This window comes from Gopherus evgoodei, chromosome 8 (genome assembly GCF_007399415.2).
Source record: "Gopherus evgoodei ecotype Sinaloan lineage chromosome 8, rGopEvg1_v1.p, whole genome shotgun sequence".
In the NCBI taxonomy this organism is placed as follows: domain Eukaryota; kingdom Metazoa; phylum Chordata; order Testudines; family Testudinidae; genus Gopherus; species Gopherus evgoodei.
In genome coordinates this window covers 53,068,788-53,091,472 of record NC_044329.1, presented here as the reverse complement: position 1 = coordinate 53,091,472, position 22,685 = coordinate 53,068,788, and the positions used below count along the sequence as shown (strand labels likewise).

General features: G+C 48.0%; 1 protein-coding gene across 1 annotated transcript in view; it reads left to right on the top strand.

Annotated features, from left to right (window-relative positions):
- The first annotated feature begins 4,893 nt into the window (after positions 1-4,893).
- ASTN1 (astrotactin 1) overlaps positions 4,894-22,685 on the top strand; it is a 223,923-nt gene continuing 206,131 nt past the window's right edge. Inside the window, 1 exon segment of the mRNA XM_030573045.1 lies at positions 4,894-5,469. Coding sequence (XP_030428905.1) covers positions 5,178-5,469 — 292 coding nt within the window. The 5' untranslated portion in view covers positions 4,894-5,177.

The window sequence follows — 22,685 nt, the reverse complement described above, 5'->3', positions numbered from 1 at the left end:
GGCCGTGTTAGTCTGGATCTGTAAATAGCGACAAAGAGTCCTGTGGCACCTTATAGACTAACAGACGTATTGGAGCATGAGTCTGACGAAGTGGGTATTCACCCATGAAAGCTCATGCTCCAATACGTCTGTTAGTCTATAAGGTGCCACAGGACTCTCTGTTGCTTGCTCGTCAGTACTTAAACATAATTGCTCTGGGTCTTAGCCTCAGCTGGGGGGAAATTGTCATAGATCCAGCTAGGGTAAATTGCTCCCTGGGGAGCCCTAGCAATTTATGCCAGCTGAGGATCTGGTTCCTTCAATATCATAGAATATCAGGGTTGGAAGGGACCTCAGGAGGGCATCTAATCCAATCCTCCCCTCAAAGCAAGATCAATCTCCAGACAGATTTTTGCCCCAGATCCCTAAGTGGCCTCCTTAAGAATTTAACTCACTACCCTGGATTTAGCAGGCCAATGCTCGAGCCACTGAGCTATTCCTCCCCATACTGTGCTCTTATTTACCCCTTAGTAACCCCCACTAACTTCCTAGCTGCTAGATAAATAAATAGGCCACGTCAAACAAGAGCAATCAACAACATCACTGAACAATCTCAACTGGAAATAAGGTGTAACATTTTAACAGTGAGGCTAATTAACCATCAGAACAATTTACCAAGGACTGTGGTGGTGGATTCTCCATCACTGACAAATTTTAAATTAAGATTGGATGGTTTCGAAAAGATCTGCCCTAGGAATCATTTTGGGGAAGTCCTCTGGCCTGTGTTATACAGGAGGCCATACTAGATGATCACAGGGGTCCCAGCTTGCCTTGGAACCTATGATTAAGACAATAGGCTAAATTTTTCGAATTACAATTCTTTAACCCCATCCAGTTATGGTTGTGTTAGCATCACATGCACAAAAGTTACAGATGCAAAGGCTTGTTTCGGTTATTGTTTGAAAACTTAATCCTTGTAAATATATACCGTTGATTTCACTTAAATGATTAATGAGGTTGGCAAGGCAGATGCCAAATGTCTAAAGTTTCTAGTAGTCAGCTTTGGGAGTTACACAGGCATAACGGATGCAGGATTTGTGGTTATGTTCATTGTTTTATTCATTTGTATTTATTATTCATGTCATTATACAAAGGGTACTGATCTAGTCATTAGCTATGTTGTTACATATTAATGGGAGGCCACCAACTTTAAATTTAATCCATTTTAAAATGTGAGTTCAATGCAATTTCATAGGCCACATGTCCCCCTCAACCGCCTGCCAATTTTTGTGGTTTTAGAATGACATTCCTCTTTTTAAAGAATGGTTTTCTATTCTTCTTGCTGTGTGGAAGAACCACACAAACAATGGAGGAATCTTTGGTCTTGATCCTACAAGCACTCATATACTTCGGCCTTGTCTACACAAGAAAGTTGTACTATTTTAACTCTACCAGCACAGTTAAAGTGATAGGAATCCCCTCGTGTGGATGCAGTTACATCAGTATAAACTTAATTTATACCGGCATACTAGTCCCATGTGGGAAAGGGAATAACCATATGGGCATAAGATGCCTTTATACCAGAATAAATGCCTCTATACTAGAGCTTGTATGATTTTGCTACCAAAAATAAAAAATCAAATCACAGTCCTAGCCAACATAATTATATCTTTCAAGTGTAAACCAGGCCTTACTTCATTTACATTCCAGTCAATGGGATGGGACAACTCACCTGGTTCATGTTAAGCAGGCGTGTAAGACTTTGCAGGATCAAGACATAACGGAATATAGAGCGGAAACAGGGAAGGTGACTATGCACAAAACACAATCAAATGGGCAATAAGAAATTGAAAAAAATAGAATTTCCCCCCTCTCCAATCTCATACTAGTCAGGGCAGATGTTGTTTCTACTAGAGCTAGTTCCAAAAAAGAGGAGAAAAATCACAACAATTTTTCCAAAATATTTCCTTTTTTCAAAATTAAAAATTTTGAACAATAAAAAAAAGAATTGACTACTTTATTGCCAGTTGAAAAACAAAGGGTGGGTGGAATGTTGCAAAAAAATTCATCAGCAATGTCCCTGTTTATTTTTTTATTATTATTTTGAAATTTCATCAGAATTAAAACCAAAACATGTGACTAGCTTTGATATCAATCAATTTCAGACCAAGATGTGGGGGTGAAAAGCTAGTCCCACTGAAGGCAATGTGAGTTTTGCCTTTGAGCCCAGGTTTTTTTAGGGTTGATGGTACCTAACATCACATTTCTCTCTGGAAATCTTTTTCCCGCTGCTGTATTGTTATGGGGAGGATTATTATAAATAATGAATGAGATTAGAGAAGAATGTTATATTCAATTTTTCACTTTGTGTGCTTGGCAGAAGTTTGACATTGTCTGGGATCTTCTTCCTAAAGTTACCCACCTTTGCTACTGCAAGTTTAGCTCCACTGTAGATAGCAGCTGTGGGAAAACTAGTTAAGGGCAGGCACTGGCAGCTCCAAGTGTTTCAAACTGGGTAGATCTGCTCTGAGCAGGATTAGATGGCAAAGTTTTAAAAACACTGGCAAACTTTTTGGAGCCCAGTCTACGCGAGGGCAGAGCTTTCTCTTCTCTTCTTATACCGCCCTCATCACCAGTGCTTAATTTGTGTCAGGGCTGAGCCCGGCACCTCTGGGCTTGCTGCCTCAGTTATGAAAGTAATACAATTGCTTGAGCACAGCACCTAATTGCTTAAGCCCCAGAACCTCTTTCATAGCAAATTAAGCTCTGTTCATCACCATTGTATCTGAGCACCTTCCAGCTGGGCGTGAAGCGCCATGACTAACATCTGTCATATGTGGTTCATTCTTTTTAAGCATACACTGACTGCTCTGTGATTATACCGGAGGAGGCAGGTTGAAGAAGTGAGACTTGCGCTAGGAACGGATGGTGAGGAGGTCTGAGATGGTCTGTAACTGCTGGGGGCATTCCTTCCAGGGTCTCAGACCAGCCCCCAAGAAAGACCTGTCTCCTGCACAGCTGAACTTTACTTTAGAGGTAGAGAGTTCCCTGGTGTCAGAGGAGTGGAGCTCTCTTCATCCTGGAGCTTTAGGCTCTTTTAGATATGATGGGCCCAAGCCACTGAGCACCTGCAAGATAAAGTACCTAGACAGTGAGTTCTTTGGAGGCGGGGACTGTCTTTTTGTTCCGTTTGTACAGCACATAGCATAATGAGGTCCTGGGCCATGAGGCTCTGACATCCTACAGTAATACACATAATCAAAAATTAACCACTAAGACCTTGAGCTTGACTCACTATTCTCTGGGAAGCCAGTGTAGAGAGCAGAGGACAGGTTTGATGTGCTTGCAGTAACTGGTGCTGCTGAAGAGATGGGTGGCAGCAACTGGTACTATCTGGAGTTTCCAAAGTGCTGAAACCACCGATGTTGGAGACTTGGAAGCAGGTGAAGCTTCTGAAACTACGGTGAACTCATTTTTAAAAACTGATCAGACTTTGAGGTGGCAGTATCCCTTTACACTCCCTCCGCCCATCTAAGGAAATGTTCAAACATAGCATTGCTAGTAACTTCCTTTTCTGATTCTTTGTGATGTCAATTGTTTACAAGCAGAGGATACTGGCCACTAGATCTGATCAGTTTCAAATGCTCCTAAGTGATATAGAAGCTAAGCCCCATTTTCAAAAGTGATTTAGGCTTAGGTCCTCAGAGGTATTTAGGCTCCCAACTTCCATAGATTTCAAGGCCAGAAGGGACCACTGTGATCATCTACTCTGACCTCCTGCATAATTAAGTGCCTAACCAGCTTAGATGTCTCTGAAAATCCCACTAGGTGCCTATTTTAAGGTGCCTACATACTTTTAAAAATCTGGCCCTAATAGCCAATGGCCCAGGTCCTCAAAAGTGTTTAGGTGTCTCAGTTCTTGAAATTGATGGCAGTTAGATGCCGTAAATACTTTTGAGGATCTGGGCATAAGTCACTTTTAACAATGGGTTTTAGTCATGGAGGTGCTTTTGAAAATGTTACCCTGGTTCTCAGATGACGAATGGCTACCAGGTAAAGATGTAATGAGGGACAGTCGACTTTGAGAGGTATGCTGCTTAAGGCATCAGGGAATATCTATTTGGATGCCTGTAGTTTGAATACACGCACTACAAAATGCAGTTGCACACCAAAAATATCCCTTGCTTAAGAGTATTCTTTTAACAGCTGATTGCTAAAATCCCAAGCTCTAGAGGAAATAAGGGCCTGCTCCACTTTCCATTGAAGGGAATGGAATCTGTCCATTGATTTTAGTGAGAGTTGGATCGGTCCCGAAATGCTTTACAGAGCTTTTGTAAAGATTAGTTAACAACTTATTATGGCATTCTACCCTTGGCATGGCTGGGGTTGACTTATTTCACCCATATGATTCTTTCACACCACGTTGAGCCAAACTCTGCATTGCCCTGCCTGACTCTGCTGATTGCAAAGTGGTTGCAGGCGGGTAAGGCAGCTGGCAATATTCCTTTTGAAAGGTGAATTGCAATGATCTGGAGATGGGCAGAAACTTCCCATGCTTGGCGTGCACTCTGCCAGTCTCCTGCCCTGCTTCAGTGAAACTGCCACCACATTTCTTTTTATGGTTTCAAACATTTTTATACCCCTCAACCAGAAACCAACCTGGAGCCGCACTTTTGGGTGTGTGTGCAGGTGACCTAGCAAATTAGGGGAGGGTGAGAGAAAAGCAGAGGTAAGAACAGGAGACGCTGGAAATTTTTGCACTGGAAATCGTAATCCAAGATCAAAAGCCTCCGCTCTCAGACTGTGCTTTAAGGCACTGCTCGGTTGCCCCCTCTGGAGAGTGCAGGAGTGGGGGTCAGATCTTTGCATTTGCAAAGTGTAATGGGGCGGGGGGGGGAGGAAGGGATGAAAGCAACCGCCAACATTGCAGAGCGTGAGCGAGCGAGCGCTGGGGAGAGGATGCACAGGAGGAGACAGGCAGCAGCGCTGGCAGCCGGCTCGGAGGCACAGCTGCTTCTGTGAAATCCACCGCACTCCTCCCCGTGCATGCAGCCTGCGAACAAAGGAACCCAGCGGCGGGGGGGTGCATCCGAGCCGGAGCCTTGCCCTGCAAGCTGCATCTCAGCCCCGCCGAGCAGGGCTCTTCCCCCCGCCCCCTCTCAGCGCTGGGAAGGGAGGGAAGGCGGATCGGGCTCAAGATGGCTTTAGCCCGGCTCTGCGCCCTGCTTGCCTGCTGCTGCTGCTGCTGGCTCCGGGCTGCTGCTGCCGGGCCCGCGGAGGCGGACGGGGACCCGTCCAAGGAGCTGGAGTGCAAGCTCAAGAGCATCACGGTGTCGGCGCTGCCCTTCTTGCGGGAGAACGACCTGAGCATCATGCACAGCCCCTCGGCCTCGGAGCCCAAGCTGCTCTTCTCCGTGCGCAACGACTTCCCCGGGGAGATGGTGGTGGTGGATGATCTGGAGAACACGGAGCTGCCCTTCTTTGTGCTGGGTGAGTCCTGGGGCTGCCAGCAGCCCCCCAGATAGTGACAGGCAGGGCCCCTCCTGCATGCAGCAGCCATGCACTCTCTGCACCCCCAGATAGTGACAGGCAGGGCCCCTCCTGCATGCAGCAGCCATGCACTCTCTGCACCCCCAGATAGTGACAGGCAGGGCCCCTCCTGCTTGCAGCAGCCTTGCACTCTCTGCACCCCCAGATAGTGACAGGCAGGGCCCCTCCTGCATGCAGCAGCCATGCACTCTCTGCACCCCCAGATAGTGACAGGCAGGGCCCCTGTTGTATGCAGTAGCCATGCACCCCACACCCCCAGAGGGCCACATGTATGGCCCCTCCTGCACACAGCAGCCAGGCACCCCCACATGGCCACATGCATGGTCCCTCCTGCATGCAGCAGCCATGCACCTGGTCTGGACAGCAGGCTGCACCCCCAAAGAGCCACATGCGTAGCTCACATGTATCCTGTGCCCTCAGAGGGCCACATGCATGGTCTATCCTGCATAAAACAGCCATGCACCCCTGGCCGGCAGGCTGCAGCCCCATAGCCACATGCATATCCTCTTGTATCCAGCAGCCATGCATCTTGCAGCCTCACATGGACATCCCTTCTGGCATGCAGCCATGCATCCAGCCTGCACCCCTGGATGGCCACATCCATGTGACCTCTTGCATGTGTCATACATATTAGTTCAGCCAAAAGCTTCACCCACACTGCTGCTCCTCCACATTGTACCATGCAGGCCAGTGTGCCCTCTGAATAGCACTCCTCTTCCTCCAGGTAGCTACATTCAGGTCATAGTGGTTTCTATTATATATTCAACTAACCAGATTTATTCCTCTTGTAACATGGTGGAAAAATATCCACAGGCACCTCATTTCCCATCAAGGCTTTTTTCTCTGTGTCTTCTTTGCACCCAAATACCATGTATGCACATGTGCAGCCCTCATGCAAGACTCCCATATCCACCCACACAGCTGCATGCTCTCTAGTTCATGTCCATGCTCTGGCCGAAGAGTTCTATGCGCTTTACCTACTATAAGCGGAATTCATCTGTCAATATCTGTTGATTTCCAGGGGCCTAATGCTGGTCTTGTTTATACACTGGTGTATAACCTGTCTCTCCATTGACTCAAATGGATTTACTCCTGATTTATGCTGGTGGAAGATATGACTTAGGCCTTGGCTTTGTGTGTCCTATATGTGTTTCCTGCCATGCTAATACAACCACTTACACTTTGCTTCCTGCATGCCAGGCCAAATTTGCTTGTCCATGTAATCTGTTTCATTCGCTTTATGAAACCCCTCCAGAATGCCCTACTCCCATCACTTCCTGCATGTAAAACTCGCCCACCCAGTACAACTATGGTATCATCTTCGTTACAGGCATCAGACTCCAAACATCAACATGCCTCTGGCCTCCTGCCTGCAAAACTCACCCATCCATCAAACTTCAGCATCAGCTTCATCACATGTTTCCACTTGCACCTTGCCTCCTGCATGCAAAATACACCTAGTCTGCAAAACAGCGGCATCATCTTTCTGACGCCTGTGTCCAAGCAGCCACCCACAGTTCCCCTTCCTTATGCCAAGTTCACTTGTCCAACAATGCTACAGCATGGCGTGTGTCGCCTCTCCCCCATGTATCTATCATCTTCCAAAACAGAGGTGCATGGACATACATTTTTTCATATGCTTTATCTGCCACTCCACAGTTCTCTATCCTCATTAATAGCCTTCCCCAGTCCAGAAAAAATATGGCCACACACATGCTGCCTGCAGGATTAGTATATTGATCCAGCTTGGCTGTGTCCTTCTCATTACAATCTTTCTCACCACTCCCAGGAGATTCATTTCTTGCATGCAGAACTCCTCCCTCCAGCCCAGCTGCTGAAGCCATGTAGGGGGAAGGGAATGGGTGGGAGGGGTTGGTGGGCAGAAGAATACATTCCTGTAGATTTGACACTGGTTGCAGTATTCTTTGATGATGGGATTGGGATGAATTTGACTGGCAGTCCCTAATCCTTGAGGTCTGGGGAGATACCTGATATGTGGGGACGCAGTGTGGCCCCACAGCACTCAGTGGGGTTCTGGCCCATCTGGTGCTGAAATGGAAGCGCCGGGGTAATTCCTGCTTTGTATAATGTTTCTGAATACAGTATTAGGCAGCTGAGGTTGCTCAATGGTGCCTTTGTAAAGATGCGTTACTATGCAGGTGATGCTTTTGGAGCCATGGAATGTGTGTGCCAGGGGCTAGGGGAGGCTGGATCTGTGTCATGCACACGGTGAGCATGCCCAGTGCATTGTGCTGGAAATCCTGGATGCACGGTGCCTCAAAGGAAGCCTGGGAGAGTGGGATGTCAAATGGGAATGTGGTCACCCCACCCCCGTTTCAACACCCAAAAGCCTTTCCTATAGGCTGGCATCTCCCATGCAGGATTCTGTGCGCACGGCCCAAGCACATAAACCAGCGGCTGTGCACTGGGCATCTCAGTGCAATGCTGCTGCTGGCTGCAGAAAGGCCTACTGGGGTTGCTATGGCAACTTGCAGCAGCAGCCACCGCCTGTGCTAGCTGGGCAAGAAATCACATGAGGCCATGTCCACCCTTGGTGTAACTCAGTGGGCTTCAGTGGGGTTACGTCACGGGTAATTGCTATGGGCAGTTGTTGTCAGCACCTTATGGCTCCTCCTCTGGCTTCCTGTTCACACATACCGACACGCAGGTTCATCGGGATCTGCCATTCTCTATCCTGGGAGGGTGTGTGTGTGTGTCTGGAGGAATCTTGAAATCGACCGTAGTCCTGCAGGGTGTTTAGTGCATATGCCAAGCCTCTGCAGGGGCTCTGGAACAATTTATATAGTGGAGGTGCTGAGAGCCACCGAACCAAACTGTAAACCCTGTATTTGATGGAAACCACTTCAGTTCCAGGACCTAGGAGCCTTTGTGAAAACAGGAGCCACACAAATAGGTTGATGTGTAGCCATTCTGCCTTGGTGTTTGTTTACTGTAGGCCTGAAGGACTCCCGTCAGGGATCAGGGCCCTGCTGGACAAGGCTCTGGATATGCAGTCACTGCCCAAAAGAACTTGCAAACTCCAATTCTGACAATAGATGGCAGATGATTGAACAGGGCTGGGAGAGCAAAGTAACAGAAGAGAGAGGTGCGTCTGCCTATGACAGGACTCCCAGGGGTCTCAATAGCCACAGGTAGTCACTGGCCTTGCCAAGGCATCCAGGCAGAGGTAGGTTTTAAGGAGGGATTGAAGAGAGTAAGGGGGAGGCTTTGCGAACTGTGGCCTGCAGGGCATTCGTTCCCATGTGTGGTGGGAGGCATGAGAGAAAGCGTGGGGGCGCCTGTGAGGAAATCAAGCGAGTGGGCAGTTGAGGCTGGCATTGGCAGAGTGATTTGGGAGGGAGGGGTCAGCGTTGCCCTAAGAAATCAGATCCCCAGATGTTGAGCGTTGGGTTAGAAGGCAATGGTGCGATGCGGTGAGGCGCTGGCCTTAGATTTGAAAGTTGGGATGGGGCTCAATGGTGAAGGGCCTTGAAGGCAGAGGCCAGAAGAAGCTTTTTCTTGATGTAGTTTCCTCTTCCATGCTGCAATGCCTCTTGTCTGGAAGGAGGAGATCATCCTAATGTAATTCCGGCCCCTCCAGCAGTTTGGCCCATCCAGGCATGGGTTGCTTCATAGACACTGCTCTATGCTGCCCTGTGTTTGTTTTAGACTATAAGCTCTGTGTTTTCTGCTGTGTCTGTACAGTGCTGAGCACGTCAGCAGTGCTCAATAAATCATCCCCACACCCATTATTGAGTAATGGCAATGTTGCCTCCTGGTGGCTTCATAGGGGAGTGTCAAGGCTCGGCCCTTGGAAAATCAGCCTCCTTTCAGCTGTCTCAAATTAATTACCCCAAAATGGTGTCCCTCAAAATCAAGGCCTACTTTTGAACATTCTGGCCTAAGTTTCTTGGGGGTAGGCTACCCTCCATTCCCACCAGTTCCCTTCTAGGGTATCAGTAAGTGGCAGAAAAGGGCCTGAGAAGATAGTGTTTGCAAGGGTCTATCTACTGTAGATTTGTGCTCAGGAGTTAACAGCAAGAACTGGGTGAAACTCAATGGCCTGTGTATGCATGAGGTTCCACTGGATGATCACAGTGGTGTCTTCAGGCCTTAAAATTGAGACCTTTCTGAATCATGGGTTAGGATTAGTAAATCTCGCCTTGGTTGAGTAGACTGGGCAGCTAAATGGTGATGGCACCATTCTTCACTTGAAACATTTCTATTCGGGGTCATGAGTGTGATGTGGGAAGAGTGGTATCTCCCTGGTAATGTGACTTATTGGGTTGTGTTTACATGAGCTTTCACTCTCTCCTACTGGAATATTGACAGCTCTTCTTGTAATGTACCAGGATTGAACATGACACTAGCCTGAGCTCTGCTACATGCCTTATTCTATCTTCTGCCAAGTGCCAAAAATGCACTTCTAGACCCAGGGGTGGCTGACCCCATCCAAGCTTTCAAACATGCTGAACTCTTAGAGGCTGGCTGCTAAGATCATGTTGAAGTGGGTGGGGAAGGAAGATGGTAATCAGATTGATGTGATTTTAAGGTCAAGTATGTCATGGACTCTAGGGTTAGGAACACTTCGGAGGACAGAAGGACTTTAGGAGCCATGGACTTCTCCAAGCCCTGGTCTTGCACCAGTAATCAGAAGGGGAAGAAATATTAACCTTTGGTACCACATGCACAATAGTGTGAAGATAATCTTGTGAGCAGTGAAGCAGTACAGGAGTTGGCTGCATCACTGGAGGCTGGGTTCATGCTCAAAACTGGAATGACTGCAACGTATGACATATGAAGCCTGGGGGCTTTTGCCACAATCATCCTGAAATCCCTGTCATTGGAACTGTTCAGGGTAGGGAATAATATGATGAATGGGGCTTGGATGAAGCCAACAACAGTCAGATGTTTCTTACTGTGAGGCATTGTTTGCTGGTGAGACCACATTGATCCAGACAGAGCTGGCTGCCCCAGGTGCAGTGAAGTTGTTTCTTGAGGGGACAGATACAGAGGGACAGAATCTCAGCTGACGTAAGTGGCTGTTGGTCCTTTGATGTCAGTATGCTAACTTGCACCAATTGAGGATCAGGCCCCAAATCTCTGCTTGAGTGTCAGTTGCTGGTGTTCCCTGGTGTGCTTTACACTCTGTATGTTAGAACACGTGATTTTATCCATGTCTCTCTTGTCTGGTGACCAAAGTCAACAGGGCAATAGATGCTGGGGCGGCTGTTGGAGTGGATTGTCAATGCCCGATTGATGCCAACTTCTTCCAGAGGATGGATCGGCTAGTACTTGCTCAAGAAGAAAATCATCTCTTGACACTGACCCTGTCTATGTACAGTTATCACTCTTTTGAATCTCCCTTGTGTGTGGGTGGAAGATTGCCGGGAAGAAGCAGAGTGAGAGGCAATATTAGAGGCAGTGTGGACCAGTAGATAGTCACTGTGCTAAGAACCAGTGATTTACCTCTCCATCAGCTACTCCAGGTGCCTGAAACGATGCGCTTGTACTGCTGGGGAGAGGTGTGTTACTGGTCTTGTAGCTTCCCTTTGCTTCCCTTTTAGAAAGTCATTTTTCTGCTAGGAAGCAAAGAAATCTGGGGGGGACATGAATTCTGCATGCAGAAATCAGGCCCAGTATTATCAGAATTACTGTTCAGTTGGGAGCCCTGATGCGCACAGTTGCAAGACTCTCAATATATTTATAATAATTTTATTAATAGAGTTAGCAAATTCACAAATACTCCATCCCAGTAAGGCAGGTAGAGATGATACAGAATGGGCTGAGCATCCATATACTTACACCATCCCTAGCAAAACAACCTGACGAGTTAGTTATCTTCTGCCTTGCCAACATCACCATCACCAGTGGTTGTCATCCTGGCATCTCCAAGAGCTACATCTCTTTCTCTCTAAGCACACAGGCTGGAATGTAACTTTTATAATGTGTTACGCTTATGCTACCATGTCTAACGCTATTCAGTTGGTGTTTCAGTCCTTTTCCTTATTTGTGTGTCCTCGCCCTACCAATGTTGGGATGCTTTCTCCCATAGGCTATTAATCCTTTTGCCTCAAGCTTATTGGTATATATGTCAGTTAGTTACCATGGCATTCTTGTGGTCAGTCAGCTGCTATAAACTAGCATCTTGTGATTACCGACCAGCAGTTTAGTTGTTGTAGCAACTGTCTTTGATTATCTTATGCTCTGGGGCAGTGGTTCTCCACCTTTTTTGGGCTCAGGACCCATTTGTAAATGTTTATGGCCTGTCACGACCCAGTAAATAGTCTGGGGGAGGAGGCTCCGGGGTGGCTTGGGTCCAGATTGGGGTCCTGCCCGACGCGCACCCCACAGAGGTGGCTCCTGCAGCTCCTCTGCTGTGGGACTGGCTGGGCTTGGCTCTCCGTTCTGGACGTTACAACCTCTGGGGTTGCAGTGTCACTCAGGATAGGCCCTGTCCCCACAACTGGACCAAATGTGTGTGAGCGGAGCTGTGACCTGGCTCATGGGGTCGCAGTTCTACTCACTGAAATCTGGTCTACCTGGACTCCCATCGTCATGGCAGCTGGGCCAAACCTGAGTGATGCTGGGACCCCAGAGGTTTCAGTGCCTGGAACAGGGAGGTGAGCCCAGCCAGCCCTGTGGGACAGGAGCTGCTATGCAATCCTTTGAAACATGCTGGCAACCCAGTTTTGGGTCCTGACTCACAAGTTGAGAAACCCTTCGGTAGGGTGACTCTTGGTGAACTACTTATGCTAAGGCTTTTGGGGCCTTATGCCTTAATTAGTTTGGCTAAGCTGTTGTCTTACAGGTCTTGAGGCCTTCTACCTGTGCCTCACCTAGCAAATACCTATAACTATAAGCTACACAATCCTGGGGATCTTGCTGGCTCCCTGGCTGTTCCTAGATTCCTGGGGTATAGCAGTTGCCTGGAGTGCTTTATACTAGCTGTGCTTGGTAAGGATATTGCAGCCTTATTTGAACATCAGGGCAGTAAGCTATGCCTGTGTCACCTCAAGGCGGGGTCACTGCAACATGCTTCACACAGGGATCCCCCTCAAAGCCATCTGGGCTTTGTGGCTAGTGCAGACCGAGCTGGCCTGTTTATTAAACTAGGCTTGGTGCAGAGAACACATTACTCCTGTGCTCTGTGCTGGGTGTTGGTTCTGACCCATACAGCCTTCAGGGGCTTAGGTCATGAGTGTTTCACAGATGGCCTCTCTCTTGTTGTACTGTGCTGTTAATATCAGTGCCTTGGATGATCATAACAGTCCTCTCTTGGGAGGGCAAGGGCAGCATTCTTTTGGTGTTAACTCACTGCCCACCTTGGTTTGGTGACCTTCAGGGGACACTGTATGAGTAATCCATTATCCTATGCTTTAGATTAGAGTCACAACGGGTCATACTGAAGGATGAACTGTGAGGCTGGAGGGAGGTTACTAGTGGAGTTCCTCAGGGATCGGTCTGGGGACCAATCTTATTTAACATTTTCATTCAGGACCTTGACACACAAAATGGGAGTGTGCTAATAAAATTTGCAGATGACACAAAGTTTGGAGGGATTGCCAGTATTGAAGAGGACCGGACTATCATACAAGAAGATCTGGACAACCTTGAAAAGTGGAGTAATAGAAATGGCATGAAATTTAAAAATGCACGGCCATGTACTTAGGAACTGTCAAGGCTGATTCCCCACTCTGGCACTTCAAGTACAGAAGGTAGGGGCCCGCAAGGATTTTAAAAATGAATACTGGCCACTCCAGGCTGGTAGTAAACTGCCAAGGTTACAGCTTTTCTCTGTCCTTGGCTTGGTAAATGCTACCACCATCCAAATGCAAACCCCTTTTTCGGATCCCAGGAAGGCACACTTGGGAATTGCTCTCTGTGGGGTACCCTCAAGCCCTTTCACACACCCCCTCGGGGGAGAGCTGAGAAAGGAAACAAAAGAAATTAGCTGTTGCCACCAGCTAATTAAACAATGTATGCACAAACCTCTCAGGACACCAAAAATTCAATCCTGTTCTTAAAAAGGGTAAATTTTATTAAAAACAAAAAAGAAAGAAAATACATCTGGAACTTAGGCTTTTGTTAGATTTTAAAAGAGCAATTCCAAAAATTAAGCACCTAAAATAGCTTTCTTGGGGGTTCAGCTTAAAGATTACAAGCAAACAAAAGCATCTGGGGTTAGCACAGAGGAGTCCACAAGCCTTACAGAAAATAAAAGAAATAAAGCTAATCTTGTCTTTCTAGACATTTCCTAATCTGCTTACATTATTTGGGTTGTTCTAGGTATAATTTGATATTTCCATACCTGACAAAAAGCTTTTTACAGCACAGTCATAGCCCTGACTTTGCTATGTTTCCCTCTCTCTGGAGAACAACACAGAACCCGAAGGGAAAGCTTTTTTCACAAATTTAAATAGTTTTTGCCTTCACATTGGCTCTTTTAGGCAGGTGCCCACTCCTTTACTTGTGGGACTTTTTAACCCTTTACTGGTAAAGCAAGCAACCACCAAGAGGGACTTCATAGCTAACTGGCTGGCTGGGTATCCATAAAAGGGAGCTACCCTCCTCCCCCTTCATTTATCACGGGAACTAACAAGAAGAATGTCTTCTATAAGCTGGGGGATGTATCATTTGGAAGTGACAGAGGAGAAGAAAGACCTGGGTGTATTGGTTGATCACAGGATGACTATGAGCTGCCAGTGGGTGTGGCCATGAAAAAGGTTAATTCAATCCTAGGATGCATCAGGCGAGATATTTCCAGTAGAGATAGGGAAGAGTTATTGCCATTATACAAGGCACGGATGAGACATCATCTGGAGTATTGTGTACAAGTCTAGTCCCCCATGTTTCAGAAAGATAAATTCAAACTGGGACAGGTGCAGAGAAGGGCTAGTAGGATGACCAGAGGAATGGAAAACCTCCTTATGAAAGGAGACTCAAAGAGCTTGGCTTGTTTAGCCTAACCAGACGAAGGCTGAGGGGAGATTGATTGCTCTCTATAAATACATCAGAGGGATAAACATTAGGGAGTGAGAGGAGTTATTTAAGTTAAGGGCCTGTGTTGGCACAAGAACAAATGGATATAAACTGGCCATCAACAAGTTTAGGCTTGAAATTGTATGGTTTCTAAACATCAGAGGAGTGAAGTTTTGGAACAACCTTCCAAGGGGAGCAGCGGAGGCAAACAACCTACCTGGCTTCAAAACTAAGCTTGATAAGTTTGTGGAGAGGATGGTGTGATGAGACTGCTTACAATGGCATGGCCCATCTGTAATTGCTAGTAGCAAATATCTCTAACAGCTGGAGATGGGGCACTAGATGGGGAGGTCTCTGAGTTACTACAGTGAATTCTTGCCCAGGTGTCTGGCTGGTGGGTCTCGCTCACATGTTCAGGGTCTAACTCAAGGGTGGCCAACCTGTGACTCTGGAGCCACATGTGGCTCTTCACAGGTTAATATGCGGCTCCTTGCGTAGGCACCGACTCCGTGGATGGAGTTACAGGCACCAGCTTTCCAGTGTGCTGTGGGGTGCTCACTGCTCAACCCCTGGCTCTGCCCCACTCCACTCCTTCCCCCAAGGCCTCTTCCCCTGAGTCTGCCATGCCTTGTTCCTCCTCATTCTGCTCCCCCGCCCTGAGCTTCCTGCACACCACAAAACAGCTGATTGTGGCAGGCAGGAGGTGCAGGGATGGAGGGTTAGGTGCTGAAGGGTGGTGCTGCTGGTGGGTGGGAGACACTGGGGGCGGGGAGGAGCTGACGGGGGGGCTGCTGACATGTTAGTGTGGCTCTTTGGCAATGGACATTGGTAAATTCTGGCTCCTTCTCAGGCTCAGGTTGGCCACCTCAGTCTAACTGATTGCCATATTTGGAGTTGGAAGGAGTCGTGTCCCCCCTTCTCCCCTCTGGTCAGACTGGCAGAGACCCTGAGAGGTTTTCACCTTCCCCTGCATCATGGAGCACGAGTCACTTGCTAGTTTGAACTAGAGTAAATGGTCGATTCTCAGTAACTTGAAGTCTTTAAACCATGATTTGAGGAGTTCAGTAACTCAGTCAGAGGTTTGGGGTCTATTACAGGAGTGGGTAGGTGGGGTTCTGTGGCGTGTGATGTACAGGAGGTCAGATTAAATGACCACGATGGCCCCTTCTGGTCTTAAAGTCTATTTGGGCAGTGGTCAGAGGGTAACACCATTGACATGAATATTTGTGATCCCATGTGTTCTGCCTTATACTTAACAATGAGCTTTGGTGTATCTGGAGGGTTATGTTTTGTTTTAGAAAATTTAATGTTGAAGAAATTTGACAGATTGAAACCAGAGGGATGTATGTTGTGAAGAGACTTGGAAGGATTTGACTTTTATGGTGCATGTTGGTAAACGTTGATTTCATCCTAGACAAACAAACTGATAGAAAATATTTTCATCAATAATAACCAAAATTTACAGATAGGCAAAGTAGGAAAAATGCTGCTTGAGAATTCAGTCTCAAAATCCAGTGACTTAGACTTTTGAGTTAGGCTTGTTACAAATGGACTAGCAATTGAGTAGTACAACCAGGTAGGATTTGTTGATTACAGGATATTTACTTTGTATATTTTGACAATTTATGTTTAAAGAGTTTATAAAGCTTTAACTTTTTGAATCTCAGCATTTACTCTCATTAAATAATTGACTGGCTCCCCGATAATTTTGTGCAACTGGGAAAATAAAACAGGTAAATATTGAGTAAATCTTAAAAAAAAAAGCTTAAAATAAACATTGATATTATCCATCAAAATTATTAAAAAACTGAATTTTGTGTAGCCTTGTTATGAACCAGCAGAGAGAGGGCATATGTGTGTACATATATATATGTGTATGCGCTTTACTGTATTTTACTGGAACATAAATTGCTCTTGTAGAATAATTCTGTTTACTAGCTTGATCTTGGGGAGGAGACTGTGGTTTTTCAGATGAAGGCTGTCCTGAGTTGATGTGTGTGTGAAATTTTTCAGAGTTGATTTGCTGGGGTTCAGGTGACAGCTGGTGGTGGTGGTGGTGGTGTGTGTGTGTGTGAGATTCTCATCTGCCTGGATTCACAGCCCTTGAGGTTAGCTTTGAGCTTCAGGTTCAAACAAGCCCAAGAACTTGAAAGCCAAACTGCCTTTGAAACTGATGAGTTTGCAACAAAAGAATAGAAAAGTCTTGGATATTTAACAGAGGAGAGAGGGGCCTTTTTGTGAGAAAGAACTGGGAGGGCGGCCACAGCATTCCGGAGAAGAGCCAGAAATTGTGCATGCTCAGCTGTGTGGTGAGAGGGTCCTACCCATCCAGGCTTATAAATAAATATGGTGAGTGGAAGTAGTCAGTGCAGCTCTGACAGTGACACCAGGGACATTTAGAACCTAGCTCACTGCTTAACCGTGTGAGTTAATGAATGATGTTAGAGGTGGAGACTATAAAGCGATGCCTGAACAGCCTCCTGGACTCCTAGCCTGCGTTCGGTGCACCACACCAGGTCAGTCTGCAGAACCGAGTGAGCTGCGTGACTTGCTATGTCCTACAGAACTTTGAAGGTCACTTAATTAACACGTGTGACGCTGCTCCACCCTATTGTTCTGTTCATCCTGGGATGATGTAGACCCTGCAGGAAGAGGATAGCTGTGTGGTTGCTGCATTAGACTAGGATTTGGAAGCTCTGAGTTCATTTCCCAGCTATGCCCCAGACTCCCTGTTTGACTTGGGCAAGCACTCAGTCTCTGTGCCTCGAATTGCTGTCTGTAAAATGGAGGTGATGATATTTCCTTTCTTGCCCTCTTTTAACTCTTCTCTATGTAGGTGGGAAGCTTTTGGGGGCAAGCACTCTCTTACTGTATGCACCCAGCACCCAGCTCGGCGGGAGTCTGAGTTCTGTTAGGGCCTCAGAGCCACTGTAATAGAAGTAATAATAATAGTGGCGAGTGAATGGTTGGGTGTGTTTGTTACAGTTCAGTCAAAATCCATTCTGCAGCCAGAGCATGGGAAAGTGTCACTCAGTCTTGTTGACAGCTGTTCCTTCCCCCGATTTATTCTGGGCGCTGTTACCACCCTCTAGCTGTCTGTGCAATAAAAGATGCATTTAGAAGTGTACATCACAGGAACGGTCTAGATGACCACGTAGCCCAAGTGTGCAAGGCTGCTAAGCTGGGCTATTATGAGCTGTGATAGGAGCCAGCTCCGGCACCCACAATCTTGGTGAACGTTTCAAACTATAATATAAATGTTTTAGGCAGCGTTTGAAAACCGTTTTGAAGGAGTGTTGTGGGCTAGGATTAAGGGGTCCTGTGCTCAGTTCCTGGCTGTGCGACACATTTCTTCTGTAAACATGAGCAAATCGTTAGTCTGTCTGTGCCTCAGTTTCCCATCGATAAATGGGGAGAGTTCTTTTTATTTCCTAACTTTTGTTGGGCTTATCTGTTTAGACTATGTGTACATCAACACACACACTAGCTCTAGCTCCGATTAAACTAGTGTGCAGTGTAGCTGTGGCAGCACGAACAGCGGGAGGGGCTGGCCGTGCTGCGAATGAGCCTGTCTGAGCTCCTAGGTATGTACTCCGGTAGCTATCTCCTCCTGCTGTTTGCTGCTGGTTTTGCTCACTAGCTCAATCCGAGGTAGCGCAGGTATGTCTCCTTGAGGTGGAAGTGACACATCCAGCTCTCGTGCAGACATAACCTCTGTCCTGAGGAACTCACAGGGAGTCTCTTACTATGTATGTACAGCATATAGCACAGTGGGGCCCTGATCTTGTGTGGTGAATGGAAATGCTATTGTAATACACACCTCATCATAGCAATATATTATTTGTATAACCCATTCTTAGTGGGTGTGGTGGTCTGTCCCCCTCAGGGGTGGCTGGACCACAGGTAGAGATTGAAGAGCCTGCCACAGCTTTGGCCAACAGAGTTGGCTTTTTTCCCTCAGGTAACAGAAGCTTGTCCTTTAAGATCAGGAGGTTGCAGGTTCAGTGCCCACTGTCGCCAATTCATCCAGGCCTCGCCTTTGCAATGCAGCAGCAGCTGGAGATCCCAGTCTTGGTTGAGACTCCATGGGGTTAGGCATCCTGTAGGAAGTGAGGCACCCCATATTGCACTGGGAAACTGGAATCCAGGCATGGGAATATAGGGGGCGGTGAACCAGCAAGGAGGCTGTTTGTTGGTGTGGGAGAGGAAGTATTTATGGAGCTGAATTTCCAGCTGGCCTCGCCAGAAAGCTTAATGACTGAAGGAGCTTCCCAGCCAGCGTCAGTGTCATTTTCCTGCGTGGTCGTTTCCGTGGCTCTCCAGCGTCAGCTGCATTTCCAGCATCTCCATAGTTACAGCTCTCTGTGTTTGTGAGTGCCTGGGCACAGTCCCAGTTGTCTAAAGCAAGTTGGCGAGACCCCACTGGAAGCTGCTTTAGGTGGAAGAACGCAGAAGAGGCACTGGGGGCGCTCTTGCTCCTTTGATGATCAGTGGGGTTGGAATGATTGATTTCCCTCTTTGTGTGCGGTCGGGGAAAGCAGACTAGGGCTGTGATGTGTGTGGAACAGCCTCTGCCTAGAGATTTGGATCCTGACTCCTTCGAAGTGTGGGGATGTTTTGGATCTGGGGGTTCGGCTCATCCCATTCTGAGCTGGGCTGTTTGGAGACTTCCATTTGCCCTTGCTGGAATGCCCCTGCTTTCTGAGCGCACTCTGCCAGGGACACGCACCCCAGTCTCCTAAGACAGTACATGTATTTAGACTGAAGCTCTTTGGGCTGTGTCTGCGCCCTTCTCAGGGGCTGTGCAGGCCCTGAGCACATGGATGTAGCTTAGTAAATCACTATTAATAATGGCAGTGTGATGTGCGCTACTCTCTGTGCAAAAATGAAGTGCAGCACTCAGGGTTGAGATGGAGCAGCCATGCATTCTGGCCACTGGTTGGTGGCTGGGGTGGAGGTGCTCCTCCTGCTGGGGATGGAGGGGGCCAGAATGGGAGCTGAGGGCTGTGGCTGAAATGGGGGAAGCACTGGTATGAAGGGTGTGGCGGGGAGGGGGTTGGGAGTGGTGGTGCCATTGGGGAGTGCGAGAGGAAGGGGTTGGGAGTAGAGGGAAGGGGTAGCAGTGGGGAAAGGAGTTGGGAGTGGAGGTGGGAGCGGCAGTGGGGGCTGCAGGAGGAGGGGGCAGCAGTGGTTCAGGGGATGGGAAGGAACTGTTATGTGGAGAGGGTGGAAAGGAGGCCAACGGTGGCACCAGCTGGTAGGGGGTAGCAGTGGGGAGACTGGGCAGAGTGGGAGAAGGAGGAGCAGTGGGGATGGGCAATCACCCAGTGCCGGCCAGGGGAGGGTGGAGTAGGGAGAGGAGATAAACGACTTCTGCGTCTCAGTCAGTGAGTTTGGGAACCTTTTGATAGCATCTAACTTTGCTAGTCAGTGACTCTGGCTGGAGACCACCGGCTTCCCGTATGCTTAGCCCCATCGGTGGGCTGGGAGAGGAGAGAGAAGGTAGTCATCTCTGCCTTCCCCCCCGCCCGCCCCAATATGGCTGCAGCAGAATCAGTTTTCAGGATCCTGGGCCCTGTAATTAAATTAATTTTGCATGAAATTGCAGAGGGAATCTTGTCTTCCACCCATTTAAACTTCTTCATTATTAATCCCTGTAATGTCTTCCCTGGCGTCTGGTTGCCTTCTTGCCTTGTTTTATTTCTAACCAAGGCTGTTGCAGTGTTAGGCTTTTTGGGAGAACCAGTCTGGCATTTCTGGAGTTTATCCCCACTTATTTATTACCCCTCCTCGTTCCCTGGCAGCCACCACCCCTCCTGTGCAGGGGCAGACAGGAGCCTGCTGTCTTAAATCCCTTTAAATAATTCAGCGGCCTACAGGCGTGGTTGACTTTAGTGAAGGTTGGTTGTGCTGCTTCCCGCGTACTAGTCCTTCAACCCTCTCCATTGCAACCTGATGTGTTTTATTGTGATTAGCTCAGGACCCATTGCTATTAAGTTTGGCTGTACATTTAAGCCAAGGGACTAGGAGTCTACACTGCAATTAACACCTGTGGCTGGCCTGTGTCTGCTGACTCAGGCTCGCTGCGCTTGGGTTATCAAATTACAATGTAGACATTTTACTCAGGCTGGAGCCCGACTTCTGGCACCCTCCACCCTCATCGGATCCCAGAGCCTGGGCTCCAGCCTGAGCCCAAATGTCTATACCACACTTTTACAGCCCCGCAGCCCGAGCCCAAGTCAGCTGACAGCCGCCAGCTGACACACCTGCAGAAATTAGGCCTAATTTTCAGAGCAGGGATGCTTATCGCTTCCTGGAAACCAGACTCATCTAAGCCGTCTCAAGTTGGGCAACCAGAAATTGAGATGCTCTCCCTCCAAATCACTCATCACCTCTGAGTGGCCTTGGGACCCAGGTCCTTCACTGATGTAAACTGGCATAGTTTCTTTTGACATTAATGGACTGGTGCCAGTTTATGCCAGCTGTGGAGCAGGCTGTGGAACTTTTCCAAAGTTCAAGTGTGTTTGGGTCCGGGGTTTTGGTTTGGGCCCATCTCCTGGCAGCATCCTTAGCTCCAGATACCCTGTATTGCATATAGCTAGGAGGGTGATAGTGAGGATTTCTCAGATGTAGGAGTAAAGCATCATCTGCCTGGCCACCAGATCTGAACATCTTATGTCTTCAGCCTGCTTTCTGCCCTTTGGAGGCAGGTGTTACACTCGGTTCAGTGCTGTCATGGTAAATGTAGAGGAGTGGCAGACAGGATGCTTGAGCTATTCTCAGCTCTGCAGCTGACTTCCTTTGTGACCTTCAGCAAGTCCTCTAATCTTCAGTGCTTCAGCTTCCTGTCCGTAAAATGGACTTTCTCCTTCCCTGATCCACCAGGTCACTGAGAGGCTGAATTCAGTCAGTGTTTGTAGAGTGATTTTGTTCATATTCTGGTGGGAAAGGTTGGAAGGTTGGCAGATTTGAAGACTTGTGCGTATGAATAGTTTGGGGTGGTTTTTTTGCTGAAGGTGGCTGAACTTCAGTATGTGTGTTGGTTCTCGGGGTCTTCAGACTCCAGTCCTGCCCCAGCTGTCCTTTGGAATGTCACTGAAAGTGGTTAGTATTGTAGCTGTCACTCCTGGGCTTTGACTTTAACACTCTGTTAAGATAATCAGCTTAATGATGGACTGAGAAGTTGCAGGCACTAACCTTCTCATTGTGGGTCATGCAGACCAGCAAGGCTGCCTCAAGAACCATGGAGCTGTGCACTTGGGGGTGGTACTTCCTGCCACGCACCCCACCACCCCCAGTGCATTCTGGTCACTAAAAGTAACGGAGATTGTGAGACCGGATGACTGCTGTATGCTCCATTGGGCACTTGCCTCTTGATTCCGACCAGTGTGCTCTGGAAGTGATAAGGATTAACAGCACTCGAGCTGTGCCGAGGGACAGGGTAGAGAATGGCTGTGGGGATGCTGCCGGAAGGGGGCATCGGGAGGTGTGACCGTGTGTATCACTGCCTTCTGCCCACTTGTGGGCGCTGCACAACAGTAGGGTTTTAGCCTGTATGGAATGAAGTAATTGAAGCGACAATAAGCTGTTTCTCATAACCCCAGATTTGGAGTCCAGCATGGCAAGCAGTGGTAGGAAACCAGAGTGTCTGATCCTTGGCCGGGGGTTCGAACCACCCACCAGAGCCAGCTCAGAAAGGGACTGCACCAGCCTAAGTTAATGACAACAACTTTGTCTTGTTTTGCCTCACGGTGTGAAACGCTTTAGCAGCGGCTCGACTCTCAGCTCCTCTGTGCATTTTGGTGCCACTAACCCCTGATTTTAATTATCCCCGACTTTGACTGACTGCCCTAACGAACTGGGCTCCCTCGTTAGCTGTATCTCCAAGCCTGTGCACCCTACCTGGGGGCCTGGCCCCTTTGAACCCGGCACCACGGGGTGGTGAAACCCTGCTGGCAGCACAACGCTGAGCTGAGTGCAGCTGACAGAGACAACAGGGGCTGTCTGCAGATCCACAGTGTCGGTGTGGGAAGGTGACAGGGCAGATTAACCTGGCCCCGGAACATCCGTTGAAGTGACAGCAGGCAGGAAAATAAATCCACACACATTACGCACGCACATATACACAGAGATACATTTTGGATCCCTTTGGATGACCTTGTCAGAGGAAGCTG